The 20720-nt window shown below is 35.8% G+C and overlaps 1 protein-coding gene across 1 annotated transcript; it reads right to left on the bottom strand.

The window, feature by feature from the left end:
• Positions 1-170: 170 nt before the first annotated feature.
• Positions 171-20475, bottom strand: LOC145587453 (DNA-directed RNA polymerase I subunit 2-like). Its single transcript, XM_081644188.1, has 28 exons — positions 20277-20475; positions 19679-19903; positions 19471-19547; positions 19253-19372; positions 18451-18527; positions 17613-17676; positions 17238-17308; positions 15602-15679; positions 15465-15510; positions 14217-14397; positions 13957-14009; positions 13781-13857; positions 13571-13688; positions 11846-11933; positions 9411-9526; positions 8235-8362; positions 8073-8152; positions 7720-7961; positions 7482-7646; positions 6816-6980; positions 6647-6721; positions 5439-5542; positions 5282-5357; positions 4338-4466; positions 4110-4250; positions 2983-3195; positions 2236-2490; positions 171-906 (listed from the first exon to the last, which is right to left on the bottom strand). Exons 2-28 carry the CDS (start codon positions 19878-19880, stop codon positions 493-495), a joined length of 3555 nt encoding a protein of 1184 aa, XP_081500314.1. The 5' UTR covers positions 19881-19903; positions 20277-20475; the 3' UTR covers positions 171-492.
• Positions 20476-20720: the final 245 nt, after the last annotated feature.

The raw sequence follows: 20720 nt of genomic DNA, 5'->3' as shown, positions 1-20720 counted from the left end.
TCACCTTCATACCCACTGCCATACTAGACACTGTTACTGATTTGAGCAAAGCTTTTTTCAAACCCAAAAAACAAAAACAAAAACAAAAAACGATACTTGTGCAGAATCAATAAGATGAAAACGAAAGGGTTGAACAAGAGAGACTGAGAGGGGGACAGGGGGACTCAGGATTCAAAAACAAAATCTCATTTCAAAAAAGGATATACATTATACAATGTATAAACTTAGAATACAACTAGTACAATTCCCACCCTAGGTGTAAAATGTGGAAGTTGTATAATTTAGCAAAACTGTGAGCTTTCAGAACCCCTGGGGGTTTGATCTTCTTCAGAGAATATGCTGGGCAGCGAGTTTGTACCATATACATCCGATCCTTGCTTCACACCCCTTGCATCAATTCAGGAAGATATGTACTACTTTCTAATTTCCAAGTATCTTGCATCAAATGATACAACTTGCTATTTAGCTTCATCATAGGTGTCAAACTCCATTTCAAGCTCCTGCTCCATTACTTAGCTCGAGGGTCATCTTAATATTCATAGCGGCCAGTTCTGCTGCTAGATATCTAAAAACATAAGGCATAGCGACTGTTTCCATTCCTTTGCTGGTCTGACAAGAATGGCAAAAAACCTTTTTGGGAGCCCTTGCAGGAGGTAGTCCATTAATTTTTTGCACCACCTGCTTGTGTGGCTCGATAATAGTTGCAGAGAGGATGCTTCCACAAAGAGAGCACACATCAGCAACATGATAATCTGAGCTTTTATGTAGCCTGTCATGCAGTAAATAAGCAGCACCATGGGCAAGCATTGCATCCCTTTCCATTTCTCCAAACCGAACACCTCCACCAAGCTTTCTACCTTTTATAGGTTGTCGTGTTATCGGATCCACAGTTCCAGTTGAACGAACCTGTGAAGTAAGAAGAAAGGGAAAAAGTGATTTAACTTAACAAACACGTCATGGTCACGTAAACTTTGTGCCCAAGGATAATAAAAAGTGAAGTCACACATTTCAGGCATAATTTCTGACTATCTTCTTCTGGGCAAGACTGATTTGCAGTACAATTGAGGCCCCACCAAGGATAGAGTCAATATTGGGTTGTCAAAGTTGGTTGGGTGTGTCATTTCCTTGTCTATGTGAGTGGACGCATCCTTAAAACCAGCAACAGCTTCCGGTTACAGAAGTAAAAATCTCACATCTCAGCCCATCAATAATAAATGATGACAGGTCACATGAGCAGGAACAGGGCATTTTTGGTTTAAATTAGATGCAAGTTCAATAATGCAGCATAACTGAATGTATGCATGAAACAAAAACACTACTACGAAATTTTCTAAAACTGTAGTCTGTACATACTAGAATGCAAGAATCACAAGGACTTTCACAAAAATAACCCAAAACAGAAAAAATACAACTTTAACATGCAAGCATGCACAGCTTATTTTGCTGAAATGGTTTCCATGTGTTTCACTATTATATTCTTTAGTTTCATAAATTAAAAAGAACACTACTATTCTTTTCTGAAAGAGGAAGCCTTCTCAAATGAGTCTACGATAGAAGCTTTCAATGTAGACCGGGAATTTCATTCAAGCTCCCACCCCTACTTTAGGTATATTGGATTATAATAGCTCTGTTTAAAGGCAGCACAAAGGAAAGGACGAGAGAAATGGACACCCAGGCTTGGGAAACTTCCACTTTGCTGGCGGGAATTTCTGCTCTGTTGCTGGCTGGCTTCCAGCAATTGACTATTGAAGATCGGGTAGGAGGATCCAGCCCATCAAGGTTGTCGAAAGTCCTAGAGGAAATCCTGGTCCACTTATAGCTTGGAAGTTGATGGATTGAGATAGTGGAGTCATCAACAGAAAATTCCCAGCACAAGTCTGGGACTATCCAGAAATTTCATATTAGAAAAATGCTTATAAAGGCGTGAACAGCTGAAGAACTGGAGCCCAGCAGAGTTAGGTACATTTGATTTAGCTTGTTCATGATACTCTTCCCAAACACAAGGCATATTCGCCAATTTATGAAATAATAACCTAAGCCTGTGCATTTTTCACATTTGATGCTAGTTCCCTACCTATGAATAACTATGATGCCTTCTCGAGAAAAGCAAGAAAATTGCAGGGTGCAATAGTTGGAGAAAGAAAGTGAAAATGAAAAACTGAAGTGTACATCTCAACAAAAAAAAAAAAAATAAATAAATAAATAAAAAGAATGTGCGACAGTCGACAGACGTACCTGGAATTTGTCTGAAACCATATGCCGCAACCTTTGATAATAAACAGGCCCAATAAAGATCTCACACATTAGTTCTGTTCCAAAAACTCCACTATACAATACTTCAGTACCAAATCTATCAAATCCTTGAGCCGTTAACATGGTTCCAAGTTCATCAACAAGTGAACTTGATTCGGATCCATGCTCTCCATCAGCTTTCTTGAGTGAGTCTTCAAATGGCGTTGAATCAACAAACTTACCATGCAAGCTGCCACCCTGTAAAAAGAAAAGAGAACAAAACATAAGGTGTCAAATGCCAACATCACAACTGCAGTCAAGAACACAACAACAAATATTGTTTGCCCCACAATCAGAAAGCACTCAATTATCACTTGTATGTATGTATGTATCAAGCGTAAATCAAAAGCCAATTTCCCCCTTTGAATTAAGATTAGAAACAAAACTATTCATAAACAATCCCAAAAGATCAGGAAAAAAAAAAAAAAAAAAACTCTTATCAATTTTGTGATCATGAACAGTGTGTTCCCAAATTAACATAGTGAATCTAGTATACAAAGAACCCTAAAAGGGAGAGTAGCAAGCTTTAGCTAACTAGATGGAGCCAGAGTAGAATCAACGTCAGGAAAGCTATAATCATGTTGTGGCCTGCAGGCTATCTACCATACCTCAGAACAAATTGGAAGTTGGAAATCAGAAGGCTAACACAGCAGTAGAAACCAACAAAATATAAACTGACTTGCTGTTTACCTTAGCAGCAATGGATTCTAAAAGCATTGCAATTGTCATCCTTGAAGGAAATGCATGCGGATTTATGATAAGATCGGGGCGCATCCCAGTATTATGAGAAAATGGCATATCAATATCTGGCCACAACCGAGAGCAAACACCTTTTTGCCCATGCCTGCTGCTAAATTTGTCCCCGATAATAGGATTCCTTGGACGTCGAAACCGAATATTAGCCTGAGAACCAAAGAAAGAATCCATAATCGTTTCAGCTGTAACCAAGGCATGTAAAGACCATTAAACAGTCAAACCGAGAACGCAATACGAGAAACAGGAATACTCCTTTATCCCTGATTTTTTCACACTTCTAATTTTCTGCTATCCAAAGTATTTTTTCATACTTCTATGTTTATATCACCAACCCCTTTTCTCTCTCCATCCCTTCATTTTCTAATTAGTTTCTCTCTTTATCCACTTCCAAATATTAATTCTATTATTAGCACTCTTAATCTCAAACCCAGACTCATGTAGACAAGGCTTAACTTGAAAATCTCTAATAGTAGGGTACGAAAACAAAGTTACCTTATTCTTTTAATACAGGTGGAAAATATATACAAAAATTAAATAATATTTATTTTATATTAATCATTCCTGGGAGTCCATATCCCAAATTTGGACACTTACATTATATTATCATATGAAACAATCCCCCCCCCCCCCTCTTCTCTCTCTCTCTCTCTCTCTAATCTTCAACAAACCCATCCATTTGGATATAAGGCTAGGGTTTTGTTGTTGTATACCAGTACACATTATACTGTTAATAATAAACAAAATAATACTCTTATTAGCAAGAAAGTGATGTCCCCACTCCATACTCTTCAAAACAATATCCTAAGCATGGACTCTTGATTACATTTAAACTACCCATGTTAGGAAAGTACCCATAAACTTTGAGTAACATAGGGAAAATGGTTGGGTCCTCTAGCCATATACCTAAGGCGGATACAAATTACTGAGTCACAAAACAAAGAACACACTATACTTGAATAATAAAATTGATTAATATTTCTTATGTGGTGCATAATACAACATTGATATTCGCAGATCGTTATCTCAATCAAAGACATTGCCATTTAAAGGACACAAAATACCTTTTGAAGTTCTTTTTTATTCTTTCCATCAATGCCTACATAATCAACTACAGACGTCTCTGAACTCTTCAATTTGTGAGTAAATACTGTGCCACTTGTGCTATTGTACACACTGCAGTATGGCTGACCAGGATGTATTACCTGAATGCAAGTAAATTGTTAGCTTCCATATGAATCATGAAAACATAGTAAAAGGGCAAGGTTAATGCAAATAAAACACAAAACAACCTGCCCAACGTAGGGAAGTCCATCCACATCAATCAAAGAATGTGCTGATTGATCAACAGTACTTCTTCGAAAAGTTTTGCTGGAACGATCAGATCTGCTGCCATCTTCAGTCAAATCAATAGTTTCTGTCTGCAACACCAATCATATGAGCAGATGCAAAATAAAGGAATTTTAAAAAGTGAATAGCATTAATTTTTTTTAGTTGACTGGCAAATATGCCAAATGATTTCCTCATGACCAATATCTCTACTGGTCATTGAGCTGGGAACATATATTCTAAATAAACTTTTATAGGTAAATAAGATCTAGAGTTAAAGGGCCCTGACAAGGCTCAAATAAGATCTACAGCATGGCAATAAGGCTACAAGCAGAGGCCCTGGCATAGTGGCATATATAGTTTCATCCAGTACTCTTTGTAGACTAAGGTACTCCTAAACAATGGCTTTAAAAACAAGGACCATTAAGCATGTTAATTCATTGTTGTAAAATGAACTAGCCAGACCGATGACAGATACAATCATACAAGCACAAGTAACTTGTATCTGACCCTCCCTGTGACTATAAAATTAGCTATCAAAAGGAACCTGATATACATACTTCTAGCCATTACTCGCTATGGGCATCCTGGGCAGGATCAAGTCATCATCAAGAACATCAGGCAAAAGAGATGGGGTTTTTTTAAAACCAGCCATGCCCCTAACCAGTAAGTTTGCTCAAGTGACTTCAAGGAGCAAGGAGAAGATGTTCAGGACAATCCTTTCTACACTTGAAGGAGTCACTTATTATAGCATTCCTTCAAAATCGACTGTACAAATGTACAATACTATCCTTAATATACTTGACTGCTCACAACATAATTAGTATATCTTCAGAATTGAACAAGTATTGCTAACAGATACTAACAGTAGAATAAGGCTTAAAAAGAGGGAGGGGGATTTAAAAACCTGATATATCTGAGCATGACACATCCCACGATCAACGGATGATTTGTTCAAAATCATGGCATCTTCCATATCATATCTGGAGAAAGAAAGGACCTGAGTTAATGTGGATATGAAACATCCAAATACATTTCAACATATATTTATTTGTTAGGGGTACCCGGTATAAGACAGAACTGCTACTATTGCATTGGTCCCAGAAGGATATTCATCGATGCAATACTTAGTGTAGGAACCTGTGCGCACAATCGGACTTTGAGGAGTCTGCAAAGACTCAAGTAAATTATTTATTTTGGAAACAAAAGGAGAACAAAATAAGCCAAAATATAGATCAAGCGGAGAGCTTATTTACTCAAATTTTCAACAAGGTTGAAGAAAACAAAACAATTACTGCATAAATAAATTCTAGTCACAATGCTCTAACCCTTCTAAAGATATGATATTGTCGCATTCAAATGAGAACCCATACAAACCATTCCACCTCTCTGCTTATTACTCAATCAAAGACATCATGGGAAAACCCAATCATAAAGCAACAGTGTTATAGAAAAGATGAGAGCTTTTACAGGACAACCCAGTATAGTATGAGTAGTATCTACCAAGGGTACCATTAAAATATATTTTAGATAACAAAATTCAGAACAATAAAATAAGTTATGCTTCAAAATTATTGAATCATTTTGCTGAACATAAACCTGCTTTTATCACATCTAAAACAATAAAAAGTTGAAGATGGAATCATGCAAAGAGAACTTCAATTCAACAAATCAAACTTCAAATGCAAAACTTCTTTCTCAAACAAATTCCTCAACAACCTCCAAACATTTCAGAGAGAGGGGAGATAAAAAAAAAATAAAAAAAAAACAAAAACAAAACAAAACAAAGTTTACAATATACTCCTTTGCTTCCATTCGAGTAATTTGGAGCACCATTGCAAGGAAACAATAAGCTCTTTCAGCATTCAACTCTAATCTAACTTTTTCGAATATGGATTGGAGAGAAGAATCTGATCTCATAGAGCTCACAAGTTATCCACTTTAGTATACAAGCTCACATTTTAACAGATTTTATTTTCTATACATAAATAATAACATATTCTCTACTGTATTAAGCTTTACTGAAGCAGTAAATTCATCAGAATGTAACAAACCATTGACCGCAATTGATCTAAAGAAGCTTCAGTATATGATATGAAACAAGCACAAAACAGCCATAAAAAAATAAAAGGAATAACACAGTACAAAACACACATCTGCCAACATAACATCAAATGTAATAAAATACAACAAATCTTGTCCTCTAGCTGTATTCCTCTTTTAAATCTTTAAAAAACCGTTCTTCAGAGGAAAAAAGAAAAATACAACATACCTGAAGATGATATGCCTTTTGATCTGTACGAAACTTAATTGCTTGAGACGAAAAGGCCATAGTTTGTTTTGCCATCTAAAGATAAGTAAATGTTGAGAAAAATAAGCATATAAGTTATTACAAGAATCGCAAGTAGCAGAAGGGATCAAACAAATATTTTACGACAAACCTGGCATTGATACATATTACGTGGACTCTGATTGTGATTAGACCATGGCGTAAGATTAGCAATAACACTTAATATCCCTGTAGGATGTATTTCCTCATGAGTTGCAGAAAAATTTTCTCGTCGCCCTTGATCTCCACCATCAGGACATTGAATTTCCATGTATACCTTAAAAAATGAAGGAAACATATAAAGAACTGCTGTAAGCAGCATAAATGATGCAACAGCAGAAGAATCACCAATATATGCTCCAAGTGGCCATATGAAAATATAAATGAACAAGGGGAAAAATTTATCTATGGCAGTCAGTTGTAACCTCTTTTCACAGGATATTACAGGCGTGTTTCCCTTTTTTCCCTTTATTTGTCAATAAGTATTTTTCGATTCCCTCTTTTCTCCTTTCACCCTTATTTTACCCTTCTTTGAATTAAGAAAATGAGCAAATAAGAGAAAATTAAAAAAAAAAAACAATAGTAAGGGGGGGTTAAAGAAACACAAGCCTAAAGAAAACACATGAGAAGAATAAGGCCCAGACAACTGTCATAGCTTTTTGACTTGTCATCCAACATACTTTATATCATGGAAAACAGGTAAATTTAATCAATCTAGCCATTCAGACATGTAACTGCATAAAAGCAAGTGGATCTAACGTACAGAGTGTACCAGTACCTGTTCAAATGGGCCAATTAGTTCAATATCATTACTATCTTCGGAAGGAATAGAGATATTTTTAACTGGACGAATAAACCTAGAAGGATTTGTAAATAAAAATAATCCAGGATAAGCACCACCAAAGCTCAATGGAACATAGCCCACTTCCAGATCACATGGAACCTGCAACATGTGAGTACATAAGATAATGATGCAAACAAGCTTCAAAAAATAACACAGATGCCCAGAAACAAACCACTGTGGCTGCAGACAGCTTCAATCTTCGCAAGTGTTTGACAATATCCTCAACTTGACCAGACGGTATGGTTCCAATTACTCGCCCATCAAGGAGGATAGAAATAACTTCAGGAGGACCAGCTTGGACAATTTTTGGCAATGATGATTTCATTCCCATCTTCACCAAGACTTTGATGATAGAGGATCTCATTGTGACAAAGTTTTTCATTTCTCCTTGATCGTCAAAGAAGGAGGTAATTCCTGAATTTAGGTAATAAAACAAGTGATGTACTTTTTAGACTCTACCATGATAAGAAACTCAGAATAACTCTATAATTACATGAACATTATAGAGCCAATGTAAGCACTTACTACATGTACAAGTCAAATGATTCAGCAATCCACAAGGCCCTCCATCAGGAGTGTGCACAGGACACAAAAAACCCCAAGCCCTGCATGAATTTAATATTATTAAACAATGAATGGAGAAGACCACTTTTGTAGATGAGAGAAAACTTAAGTAAGAAAGCCTACTCAGGAAGCAGCTTCCGCACAGTAGTAGTACGAGCATCAACAAAAGCAGCACCTCGGTGAACAGCTCGAAAATTCGAAAGGAAACGCAGGAAGTTCAGCCTATCGGCCTGAATAGCAAAGCCAGCTTTCTGAATATGAAAAACATAACAGGTTAGAAATTTCCGAGGTCAAAAAGTAGCATAAGGAAAAACTTTACGGTCACCATATTTCAGTAATTCGAAACAAACTACCTGCACACAAACAAAGTGCTCAACAGACTAGACAACATCAACTAGTGACTCATATATGTTCAAATACAGCACTTTTACTATACTCCCACTTCTTTATTCAAGTGTTACACTTACCATAAGCCCGTCATATTTTTATACACTTCCATTTTTGGCAAAATAATACATTTTAATATTACATCTCTCTCATCTCATGGTCCCCACTCAAACCCATGACTGCATTTTTTATTATTTATTTCCTCTCACATCCCTTACTTTTCGATAAACTATTTAACCCCGTGTCATGAACTGATTTTCACAGACTGGACTCAAAGAAAAGATTGATTCTTGTTTAACTAAATGATCTGACTTTTTTTATAAAATTGATTTAATAAGAAATAACAAAATGAAAGCTTTAGTATTAATTGACAGTGGACAAGGATTACAAAAGTTGGGTTTAATAGCTTAAGGCTATTACTCTCAAATAATGAGTTTAGCTCACAACTCTCCAACAATGGCTTGAGGCTGTAACTCTCTCTAGGTTTCCCTAATAAATTTCTGTCTCTCTAGGTTTCCCTAATAAATTTCTGCCTACCCTTTTCTCTCCCCCTCTCATGTTTTTTATACTCTCATGTAAATTAGCTCCTTCAATCTCATAGGGTTTGTAGAGTTCTTAAGATACATATATAAAAAAAAAAAAAAAAAAAAAAAAAAAAAAAAAAAAAAAACCTACTGGAACAGGTACCAGATTGTCAAAAGAGAATCAGGATCCAGAACAACCCCAGTTTGCTCAAAACTACCAAATTTAAGAAAGAAATGCTCACTAGGAGCTAAGGGACTTCAAGAAGCATTCCATACAACCATACTATATTTGAGCTCAACATCAAGAGTAAATCAACAACATTTCCTCAACATTAAGAGTAATCAACAACATTAAATTCCTGAGAGCAATAATTCTGAGCATTTATACCTGCTGCAAATCCAGACTTGACATTGTTGCCAATCTTCCTGTTTTCAGCAAATTCTCGATAGCAGTTCCAATCTGTGTAGAGGGATTTTTGTTTAACAGCTTCTTGACATCTCCTACTGCATTAGTTCAGAGGACAGGTAACACATAACACATTAATCAATTTCACAATTTTACATACCTGCTCGGCTGCTTGGCAACGCTAAAAGGATATTTTAACATATAAGCTATTCGAGATGTTTGGTTGGGAAGGGGAAAAGGAGTAGAAACTAAGCAATTAAGGAAAACATGTTACAAAGAACTTACTAAAATGTTTTTCCCATTTCCTTTATTGGCAATAATTTATTCCAGTTATACCCCCATTGGAAAATTTTACAGACAAAATTTTTCTAACCTTTTCCCTAAAAATATGCCCAAGAATTACTAAAAATTTGCCGGAGACCAGCTTTTTTGACTGATTACCACCCTTATTTAATGCTCTATTAACTGTTGCTTCCAATTATTTTTACCTAAAACCTGCAAATTCATCTCTCAACTTCGTTTCTTTCTCTCATCCTCTTTCGTCACATCTAGAAACACACAAATTTGCATTCCCGTCATCAATTTTTGCAATTGTTTGCAATCATTATTATTTCTACACCTGTCATTACGCATTGGTTCTATCGGCACCCGTAGATGGTTTCATATTCCTGGTTTTCTTGGGGGGGGGGGGGGGGGGGGGGGGGGGGGGGGGGTTGGTTCAAGCACTGAAGGAAGAAAGGAAAGGGAAGGTGGAGGGAGAAAATGAAAGAGATTGGGATGGGATGGAGGGAAGGAGTAAAGACGATAATCAACAACAAGCAGCCTATACAACCAAATGCAATTAGCTTTATCTTCCTTGCTGACTTTATACTTACTGCCCGAATTCAATTCGCAGTATATGTAATCTTCCTTTTTTGTCATAAAAATAAAAAAATTAAAAAAAAACCTAACTAAAAACCCCTAATTATATGATATCCCAAATTCCTTATTTTCAGAAAAACCCCTAACTAAAAAAGTTATAAGGAGCGTAGGGAGCAGTTTTATTCGTTCGGAAATAAAAATTATGTTTTCAAAGTAGCACGGAGAGGGGATAACAGTTAAAATAATCAATATGAAAACAAAGATGCCCAAACCTATTTCAGGAAACAAAATGTTATGCAAATGAGAACTAACTTAACAAGATTTTTGGTAGGAGAGTGTAGGCTTTTTTGGAAAAATTAAGGTGGATAGAGAGAGAATGAGCAGTAGAAGAAAGTGTGGGAATTATTAAAAGATAAGGTAATTGTGCAGGAAATAAAAGGTAATAAAAGAAAAGGGAGTCATTTGAAACAAGTTAAATGAATTATTTAAGAGATGATAAGAAGATAATCGGCGGAGGACAGCCCAAAAATTAATAAAGGGAGATAATCGCAAATATCAATAGAAAAAAAGCCTTCAACATTTGCCATCAAGTATCACTCGAAGGATTCAATCACAGTGGTTACATTCACAGCTAAGTCAGGTAATCTCAAAAAGAGAAACAAGCAATATCATTCAATCATCAGCATAGGCCTTTTTATTATGGGGGACTACAGTATCTATATAGAAGCTTCTTCAAAGACTCAGAGCTAATGAATTCTTAATTCTTAGGGGCTGTATGGTAGGGGGTTCCAGGAAAGAAAGAGGTAACACCCTTAAATCCCTTGGATTAAGTTTGGTTGATGCTTTTTTGGGATTCCTTTCCATTCACTTGGTTCCTAAGTCCCTCAAAATGCCTCTATTCTGATTCCCCATGGGCCCACAAACACCTCTACACTATGACCATACCATCCCAGCCAAACTTTACCACAATTTCCATCAACACCCCCACTTCAGGCCTTTATGGCTTTATCAACCTTCAACCACTGGAATCATCATTTACGAACGGTCATCACACCAAAATTGTACCCACTAACATATGACCCACCACCCAATATATGACCCACCAACAATAGCCAACCACCACTCAAATGATGGAACTCTTCCTCCATCTAAACAATTAAGAAACAAATGGCAGATCATCACTACACCTATATGATAATTTGTACGCAATATCTTAACAAATAAAGTTTAGGTTAACAACTAAGAAACAAAAGACAGTTTCATCACTACACCTATATGATACTTTGTACGCAATATCCAAACATATAAAGTTTAGGTTATTGAATGCGGAATGTGGAACTTAATTTGGATATCAAAAGACATTAATATGAAGCAAAGATGTTTTTCCTCTCATATGCATGGATGAATAATAGTAAGGAATAAACTATGATGATTTTTGTAGATGTCATTAGTCACCAAGCCCGGAAAAGAAAAAGATTACCGAACATCAAAACAAATGAAGAAACAACTAAATAACACAGCATTCAAAGAAAAAATAGCTGAAGAGTATGTCATACAGCTGCTGAGATCAAACTTTTCGCCTTTTTGGCTCATTTCATCATTAAGAATCTTCCTTGATCGATAAAGCCATTCCTGTAGTTTATCCTGAAATGAAACATAACACTGTAAAGCATAACAAATTATAAAATTACAAAACGGAAAAACGAGTCATAAGCCTATTAGCAGTTTACAATAGTTTTTAGTGACATGTCTTCGTAGGCTATACTAATGTTATGTTTCAATAAATTGTTTGGCCACGGTCTGTGTTTAACATTAGAATGACAAACCTTAACCTGGTGAAATGGTGGTTACTGAATCAGTCTCAGGCTTGCAAACTAACTCGCGTGTTGTTGCTAAGTGTGCATGCAAATGATTTCAATATTATTTTATTTTTTATTTAATAAATGGGATGAAGTAAAAACACCAGATTTCAAAATATTTGGGAGGAAGCCACTCTTGTTTTTTCTATAATTTTCGCAGGCTGGAAAATGGGACTTCACCAAGTGTAAGGATGCGCTATTGAATAATTGCTTAGACATCAGTCATCTTCAGGTAAGGTTTTCAGATCTAATTAATTTAGTTTTAAATATTATCTGATTTGGTTAGTAGTTTAATAATTCCTACATTCTTTTTAAAAAGCAATACTTGGAATTTTACACTATTCACACACACTTGTTTGATCGTTTTTTGTGATTTATATGTTCGCAAAAAATAGTAATGTGGGATCTTGTTAGATTGATCTCAATATATACTCTCAAAATATCAGATTTTTATAATTTTTACTAAAATACCTGTATAATTTAAGATATTAATGTTATAAAATGTACATTTGTAAGCGTGAAAGCTCCAACATTGCAATTAAAAAAGAGAGGAAGAATTTGTTTGGTTTTATATACTGTAGTTCTTAGTTTCTTCTTTTTGGATTTTAGCTTTATATTGCCACCGGTTTTTTTTTTTTCTTTTTTTTTTTTTGGCACACTACATTTTTCTCTTTTTCCTCTTTCATTTTTATCACTTTTCCATTCTTTGTTCCATTTTTTGCAGACAGTTCCTTAGCAGACCCCAAATAACTTTGGGACTAAGTCTTTGTTGCTGCTGCTGTCGTTGCTGTAATCGTTGATGAATAGTTTTTAGATTACCAGCTATCCATACATTCATTTTCCAATAAAAATGAATCCAGAGATGATATCAAACATGTATGAATTCTCAGTTTTGGCTTTTTCAAAAGTTGGAACAAGCATCAATGTTGCCGAGGCCGGAAATTCAGTGCAAACTACTATCCACCTTGAGGACAAGGTGGAACTTTGGGTGGCCGGTAACGTAATAGATTAGCTTTAGGAGGGGCACTTTGGGAAGTCTAGTATCATTAGGTTAATACTTTGGGAAGTTTAGGAGGGGCACTTTGGGAAGGTTAGTATGATTAGGTTAATACAGAGTAGTCTTTAGCCTTAGTATAAATAGAGGGAGAGGGGAAAGGAAGAGGTAAGCAGAAATTTATTAGGGAAACCTAGAGAGAGTCATGGCCTAAAACCATTTTGGAGAGTTGTGAGCTAAACTCACTATTTGAGAGTAATAGCCTTAAGCTATTAACTTATCTTTTGTAACCCTTCCACCATTATCAATCAATCTTAAAGCTTTTATCTTTATTATTGCATTATTAAATCAGAAATATTAAGCCAGGAAATTCAGTTCATCACATGCACACAAAACAACATGGTTTTGTTCAGAGCAAAATGTAATACCTTCAGATAAATAGAGATCAATTCACCAGCTTGCAAAACTTCATGGTTTTGCAATGCATCTGGATTGTCTGGTACAGATGTCTGATCTACCAATGAAAAGAGTTTCTGCAACATGAATCTAAAGCAAATTTCATGTTAACAATGAAAAAGCAGAAAAAAAGAAAGATAGAGAGAGAGATAGATAGACATATGAGAGAATATGAGGCCAACATTAGAAGATTGAACTTGTCGTAGTTATTGGAGCCAAGGTGGACAAAAATAAAATCGTCTAGCACAGCGTTTCCAACCTAAAATCAAATAAGACACAGATGAGGGATGTACAAAACATATGGACAATAATTCGGAGACCACTTATCAAGGAAGAAAATGGAAAACATAAGACTTACAACTAAATAACTTTCTTTTTCTAGCCCATCCATGACAGGTTGGAAGCTCTGTCCTATAATGAATGAACGAAAGAATCAGTTTAGCAGGACAAGTCTTAGACATGATTTGATATCAGAATGAACTAATGGCTAAAATATGTTCAAAATGACTATAGAATTGCCCAATCCCCACTTCTAAATGTTAGAAATGAATTAATCAATTAACAAAATTAACATGGCCAGACAGCTGAAAATGCAAATGTATCAGAAATACATCATACCAATATGCTCAAGACATTGGCGACGTGTCAAAAGCGATAATCCATGCAGCTCATCAAGAATAATTTTAGCTCTTTCTCCAATAAGTTGTGTGCCGACAGAACCTTTTACTCCCTCATATTGCTCATTGTAGGAACATGTCAATGCCACATATATTTCATGATCAGTAGCCTCAATAAATGCCTGCCATCAGGTCCCACATGGTTTCAACAACAAAATATACACAGGAGGCAAAATGGTAAAAGAAGATGACAACTAAAGAGACAACAGGAAACCGCGAGAACTAAGACAAGATAAGATGGCATATTAAGGTGCATACACCAACAAAAATAACGCCGTAATCTCAAAAAGATAGGGTCATCTGCTAGTGGGGGATAGAGGTTGGGGGGGGAGCATTGGGGGACAGCTATCCCCATACCCCACTTTTTAAAAAAAAAAAAACATCAGGTTTTTATTGGTAAAACAATAAAAAGGAAAAAACTAAATTACAGGAGAAATAAACATCAGAACAGGGAGCGGTGGTTTTGGGTACTTATTGAGGGTGGTGGTGAGATGGGTCGTAGATATAGAGGAATTGTACGCCAGCAGCGGTGGCAATGGCTGGGGTTTTAGGGACTCTAGATTTTGTGGTGGTTTTGATGATAGAGGTGGGGTGCGGGTGGTATTTGGTGAGAGTGGGTGGTGGTTATGGTGAAATTATTGGTAGCGTAATGAAGTTGGGGGTTGTTGGTGAGGTAAATGGGTTAAAGCGTTGAACCATAAAATGATGAACGGGGGTTGAAGAGAGAGAAAGAGAAAGTAATTGAGAATATAAAAAGGAGAAGACAATTTGATTAATATTCAAGTTTTGATTCGATAACTCCTTTTATCCCAACGAATTTTCATGTTTTGATTTACTGACTTTCGAATGTCAACTTGACGTAGTCTTGAAAATATGCATAATGATACCAGATTTCAAGTTCGCATGAACTTAATTATCTTTCCATGATGTTTGTTAAAATCAAGACTTATCGTCTTACATATTTGCTTATCAAGTTGATATTGATTCTTCTCCATTCACTTCTATGTAATGACATGCTACGCAAGCCCATTATCAATATTTCATTTTTACACCCTCCAACCAAATCGTCATTGGCCCTCCTTAGTTTCTTCTAAGATCCATATAAACCCACCTCTCCCAATTTGCTAACCAATGCATAATGATTCCAAATTAACAAAAAAAGTCATTAATACAATATATTATATGTAACCTTTAGAAGAATGCCCACAGGAAGCAAGAATTCTTTCCCTTGTATCCTACACAGCATAAAAAAAATTAATCTTAGTATAGTTCCAGCAAAAACTGATAGTCACATACTTCAATATAATAAAAGTAATCAGATCTCACCCAAATCCAAGTCTAGCACTTCCATTATTGAGATAATACAGTCTCACAGTAAGAGCAGACTGGTCTTCTCGAACACATCTACAAGTGGGTAACAACAAAAATGAGCGTTTTCTAAAAAAACCAAAAGAAATTACAGAATTACTTTAGCAACATGGCAAAACAGCATCCATAACTGAAATTGGAATATAGTGGGAAGCTAATGCGATGAAATGAAAGCAAAAAAAACTGAAATAAGGGAACATGTGAAAGATCTGGATCTAATAGGCAAAAAAAATGTCTAAGGAAGTGAAGGGGATAAATGGTCTGGTGGAAACTCACCCCAACCCTTGTGTCATCCAAATAACAGAGTAATTAATTCTCTTACACAACCCACCTTTCTCCCATAGGGCCCTTCCGTCTTTCTAACCCTTCTCCAAGGAAACGTTTACCAATTAAATCTTTTAATATAGACAACAACCTATACCTAGCAAAGGGTAAGAAAGCATCCCTTAAATCAACCCCAACCATACGACACCTCACACTGGCAAGCTTTCCACTTAGGCTAACCATGCCAAAATGACCAAGAATATATCTAACACCAGGCTAGTGGCCAATAAGGCAATAACTACATAATCTGAGGTCTTAGATGAATAGTCTTGATCACTGGCTATTAATTTGTGGCCACGCCTCTAATAGAAAATGGTTTTGGAGAGTGACAATTTCATTGAGGTTAGAGGTGCAAGGAGAGTCCCTTTTTACGGTGTTTTTCTTCTAGATCTACATACAGATTAAGCTTCATTTTTTTCTTTGAATTTCCCAGATCTGTTACAACAGGATTCATAAAGATTGTTAATGACCACTGTTTTCTGAGGTCTTAGATGATTCATCTGGATAAATACCACATATATGTGGCCAGAAACACCTTCAATTTCCAAGGTTTCGGAAGCTTCTTTACAATTTTGTCGCCATGATTTGATCTTAGATATTGGTGCAAACTCTCTTCAGTGCATTCTTCAAAGTTATTTTCTCTTCGCTCTCCTTTTGAGCTTTCATTCTAATTTTGAATTTTCCACGTTAAAGCTAGGATCTCGTTATGAATGAAGTCCATAACAACACAAGATCTTTTGATTACCACAGATTGACTCTCTGTCGTTGTTTAACCACTCTCTTTCTTATGGCAAGAATTTTTTCCCCGTACACAGAGAATGGCAAGGTTAATCAAATTTCAATCAGTGCTGGATATCAACTGCTGATCACTTTACTGCATATGTACTGAATGTGATGGCTTCTGGGAAGGGTCTTCAAACATAGGTAATGCCATAGCAGTAGGGCACTGGCTCACACAGCTAACAGTGATTGGATTTTTGCATGTTGACTGGGTCAGTGGATGGCACAACAGATTCCTTGGGAGAGATTCATTACAGCATGTTCATGGAGCGATAATTCAAACCTTACATCTGATGAGTGATGACCGAAATAAAACTAGATTGAATTTAGAAAACAGATGAGTGTAGTTTTGATTTTGAGGTTAGAAATTTACATAGAACCCTAATTAGTGAATGATCTGATCTACATGACAAGTTTGCAAACATCCACCGCTTAACAAAACAACTGAACAAAAATGATTGAAAAGAGTTGTAAATAAAAGTCGTTAAACCTTATGGCAACTGCTTTATCGCTATAACCTTCTCTACGAGCACGAAATGAACCTCGAACCATGCTCATTGGCTGAAACACAAAAGAAAAAGTCAGCCAGTCTATGTGGATAAAAGTCAGCATAAAATCTATGAGGATATAAACAATATAAAGACCAGTCACGGTAGTCAGTCTAACAGTAACTCCAGCAACAATCTATGAGTTCATCATTGCTTTGCACGACTAATTTTTAAGACTGGTAGCATAAGCAAATAGATCGATTAGTCATAATCATAATACAGCTCTTCAAAAATAATTCATACATAAAGAATGAAAATATCAACAAACATATAGCAAGGGGTGTATCGAATCAGCACAGGAGACATTTTTCACTCACATAGTTCCGTTTTTGCATTATTAGTAGTCGAATGATCCTCTCAATCCCATTTAAGATGAAATACCTGCACATATAGTTTAAGAGTTAACAAGGCCAAAGAACTTTAGTGATAACAATAATCTTAAGTGCAATTCAAATTAATATAGCAATAGCATCACCACTGAAAAGAACCAGGGATACTCACCCACCTAGCAATTCAAATTAATATAAGAAATGCTGTTGCAAGAGTTAGCAATTCAAATTAGTATAGCAATAGCATCACCAATGGAGCTATCCCTAGGGTCTAACTAGGTGCAGTAATGTTAATCTTAATATCTACGAGTTTTTTTTCCATTTAATTGAAATCAAGCTCCCTATTACACATATTGATGGTTGATAGTAGAAGTAACAGTATTGACTGTCAAAACTCACAAGATTAATCTTAGTCATGACACTCATGTGATGGTGGAGGACAATTCGACCCTTCTTAACAAGTATGTACTACAGAAGTTCTAAATCATATTATAATGCCTATAAGCCCTTGTCCCATCTATTTCTTTAAGAAATAAAAGTATCTCCAATACAAGAGGTAAAAAGTTCTAGGCAAGAGGATTAACTTCAAAACATCAGCATCAGCTCCTTGGTCTCATCAGAATTATAAATTCGAAATTCAACAACTTTTCAGTGAGCATCAATAATGTCTTACCAGCATGGCTTATAAGAGGCAATATGTTGAGAGTTGACACAAATTGCCACACACTATTAACATAAATAACATTATGCTAACATCTTTCTTCAATTAAAAAAAAAATCATGTAAACACAAGTCTGAACCAGCACATAGAACCAGGAATACTCACCCACCCATCTCTGCTGCCTCCTCTCTGTTAGAAACCAATTTCCGAGCAGACGCATTTCTGAGATGGCAGATCTTGGACTATTAGAAAACAGAAAAGAAAACCATCAGATCTCAGAGCATTATCTTAAACTTGAAGAGTCTAACACAATAAAATTAATAAACATATGAACAAATTCAGTTGTACTCGAATGAACATTACACCTGCCGCAATGATTTTACAGATACATAACTACTTCCTAGTATTAATAAAACTACCTATACATTGTAGCATTAAATGACTAATTGACTATAGATCAACAAATTAAACATTTATCTTCCTTGGAGGGGAACATAAAGTAATAATATCAAAGTGAAGATGCATAGTTTTCATTGATATAGTAGTATAGTCCATCCAATGAGTAGCTCATTGCACAACCCAAGAGATGGATACTACTGAAAACTGAAGATGAAGTGAGATTTGAAATTCCTAATCAACTCATTCTAGGTTTTGCTATTGCAATGCATCTGCCAGTAGCTGCATAAATGACCAAACGTAAACCATATTGAACCAAGCAGATAGATTTTTTCATTCGGTATCTGACTTTCTATACTTACTGGCCCTATATCTCGCATTTAAAACTGATTCAATGCTTACATTGAGTGATTACCTCTCTTTTACAATAAAAGGATTTGGTAATTCACCTGATTTCAAGGTGTCATGTATAAACCACATTCTTCACAGTGCATTGCAATTAACAAATCGAACAGCCACAAGCAAAATAATTTAAATCAAAAAAGTAAAAATGTAGAAGAAATCCACCAACCTTTAACATCACAGGGAACTGCCCGAAATTAAAGCTCTCCCTAATAACAGCTCCTTGATTATATTGGAAGCAAACATCAGCCTTTAACTTCCCGGAATACGATACCTTTGCTTGCCGACACTATTAACAAGTAAAATAAATTGATCTGCTGATTACCTCAATTTCCGAAACACGAAAATTAAAATGCGTTAGTAAACCACTTACGAAAATAAGCTCACCTCATAAGGAAGCAAAGCCTTGGCCATTCCCTTGTTATCCTTAAGAGGAGGAAACAACTCTGGATGACCAATAGAAAGTAAACCAAAAGGTAAAGGAAAAACAAACGGAATATTAATCCCGAAATTTAAAAACAAAAAAATCAAAAGCTGAAATTTAAAGCAAATAGCTGAAGAAAAAACACTGAAATTCAAATTTTAAAAAGGATATTTGTAAGTTTGTCCCCAGTAAAGGCATTACGAACAGTAATAGGCTTCAAACTGCCCATCATAGTTTCTAACCCATTCTCTATCAGATGATCAAAGGAGTCAATGTGATGCTGAAAAAGCTCCTTTAAAGCTTCGAAATCCGGTTGTTTCCGAGCATTGTGCCCGTGGGCAAAAGGTCCATTTTCATGGTTTTGTTTCGACATTAAAGGGTTATATAAACCAAACCCTGCAACACATTAGCAACCAAAGTTGATTCACTCGTCAAACAAGGCTCCAAAAATTCATATGGATGAGTAATTTTGAATGGATTCCTTAATTTGATTGAATCCTAACATTAAAGGGTTCTACAATACATTAGCAACCAAATTTGATTGAATTATCAGTAAAGGCTCATAATTTTAGTGACATTTGATTCAATTATCAAAAAAGGTTCATAATTTTCTTTTCTAGCAACATATCGGTTGTTATGAAATTTCATAATCTTAGTAATTAGAACGTTGAGATTTTCGAATTCTAAACATACTGCAGTGCGAATTAAATGATAAGCCCTAGATTGTGAAAATTGAAATGATGATTACAAAAAAGAAACAACAACTTACCTCAGAAGCTGCTTCTCAGTGGAGAGCGTGAAGAGCGCTTTAATGGAGAACGTGAACTGCGCTTCAATGGAGAAATGGATGAATAATTTTCAAAGGATTCCTGAAATTGTCTCTGGTTTTTTCTGGAAAATAGCAGTTGTTTGAGAGAAGACGAAGACGAAGACGAAGAAAGAAAAAGAGGGTTTAGGGTTTAAGGAGTGAGAATATTTTATTGTGTATGGAATGTGGTGCTGGGTAGAACTAAAGACTAGAGGGTAGAGAGGCGCTGAAGGGTCCGTTAGCCCGAGGCTAAGGATCCGTAAACGGTGTACTGTAACATTATAATAGGGAGTTGTTAAATAACGCCCACATTTTTATCAAAATCGTCCACAAATTAGAAATGAATTTACGTTCTTACCCCTACTCAAAATCCTAAACTCTTTCTCTCTTTCACTCTCTAACATC

This window comes from Chenopodium album, chromosome 17 (assembly GCF_948465745.1).
Source record: "Chenopodium album chromosome 17, dcCheAlbu1.1, whole genome shotgun sequence".
Lineage (NCBI taxonomy): Eukaryota > Viridiplantae > Streptophyta > Magnoliopsida > Caryophyllales > Amaranthaceae > Chenopodium > Chenopodium album.
Note: the sequence above shows the minus strand (reverse complement) of the source record. Positions and strands in the feature narration are given on the sequence as shown.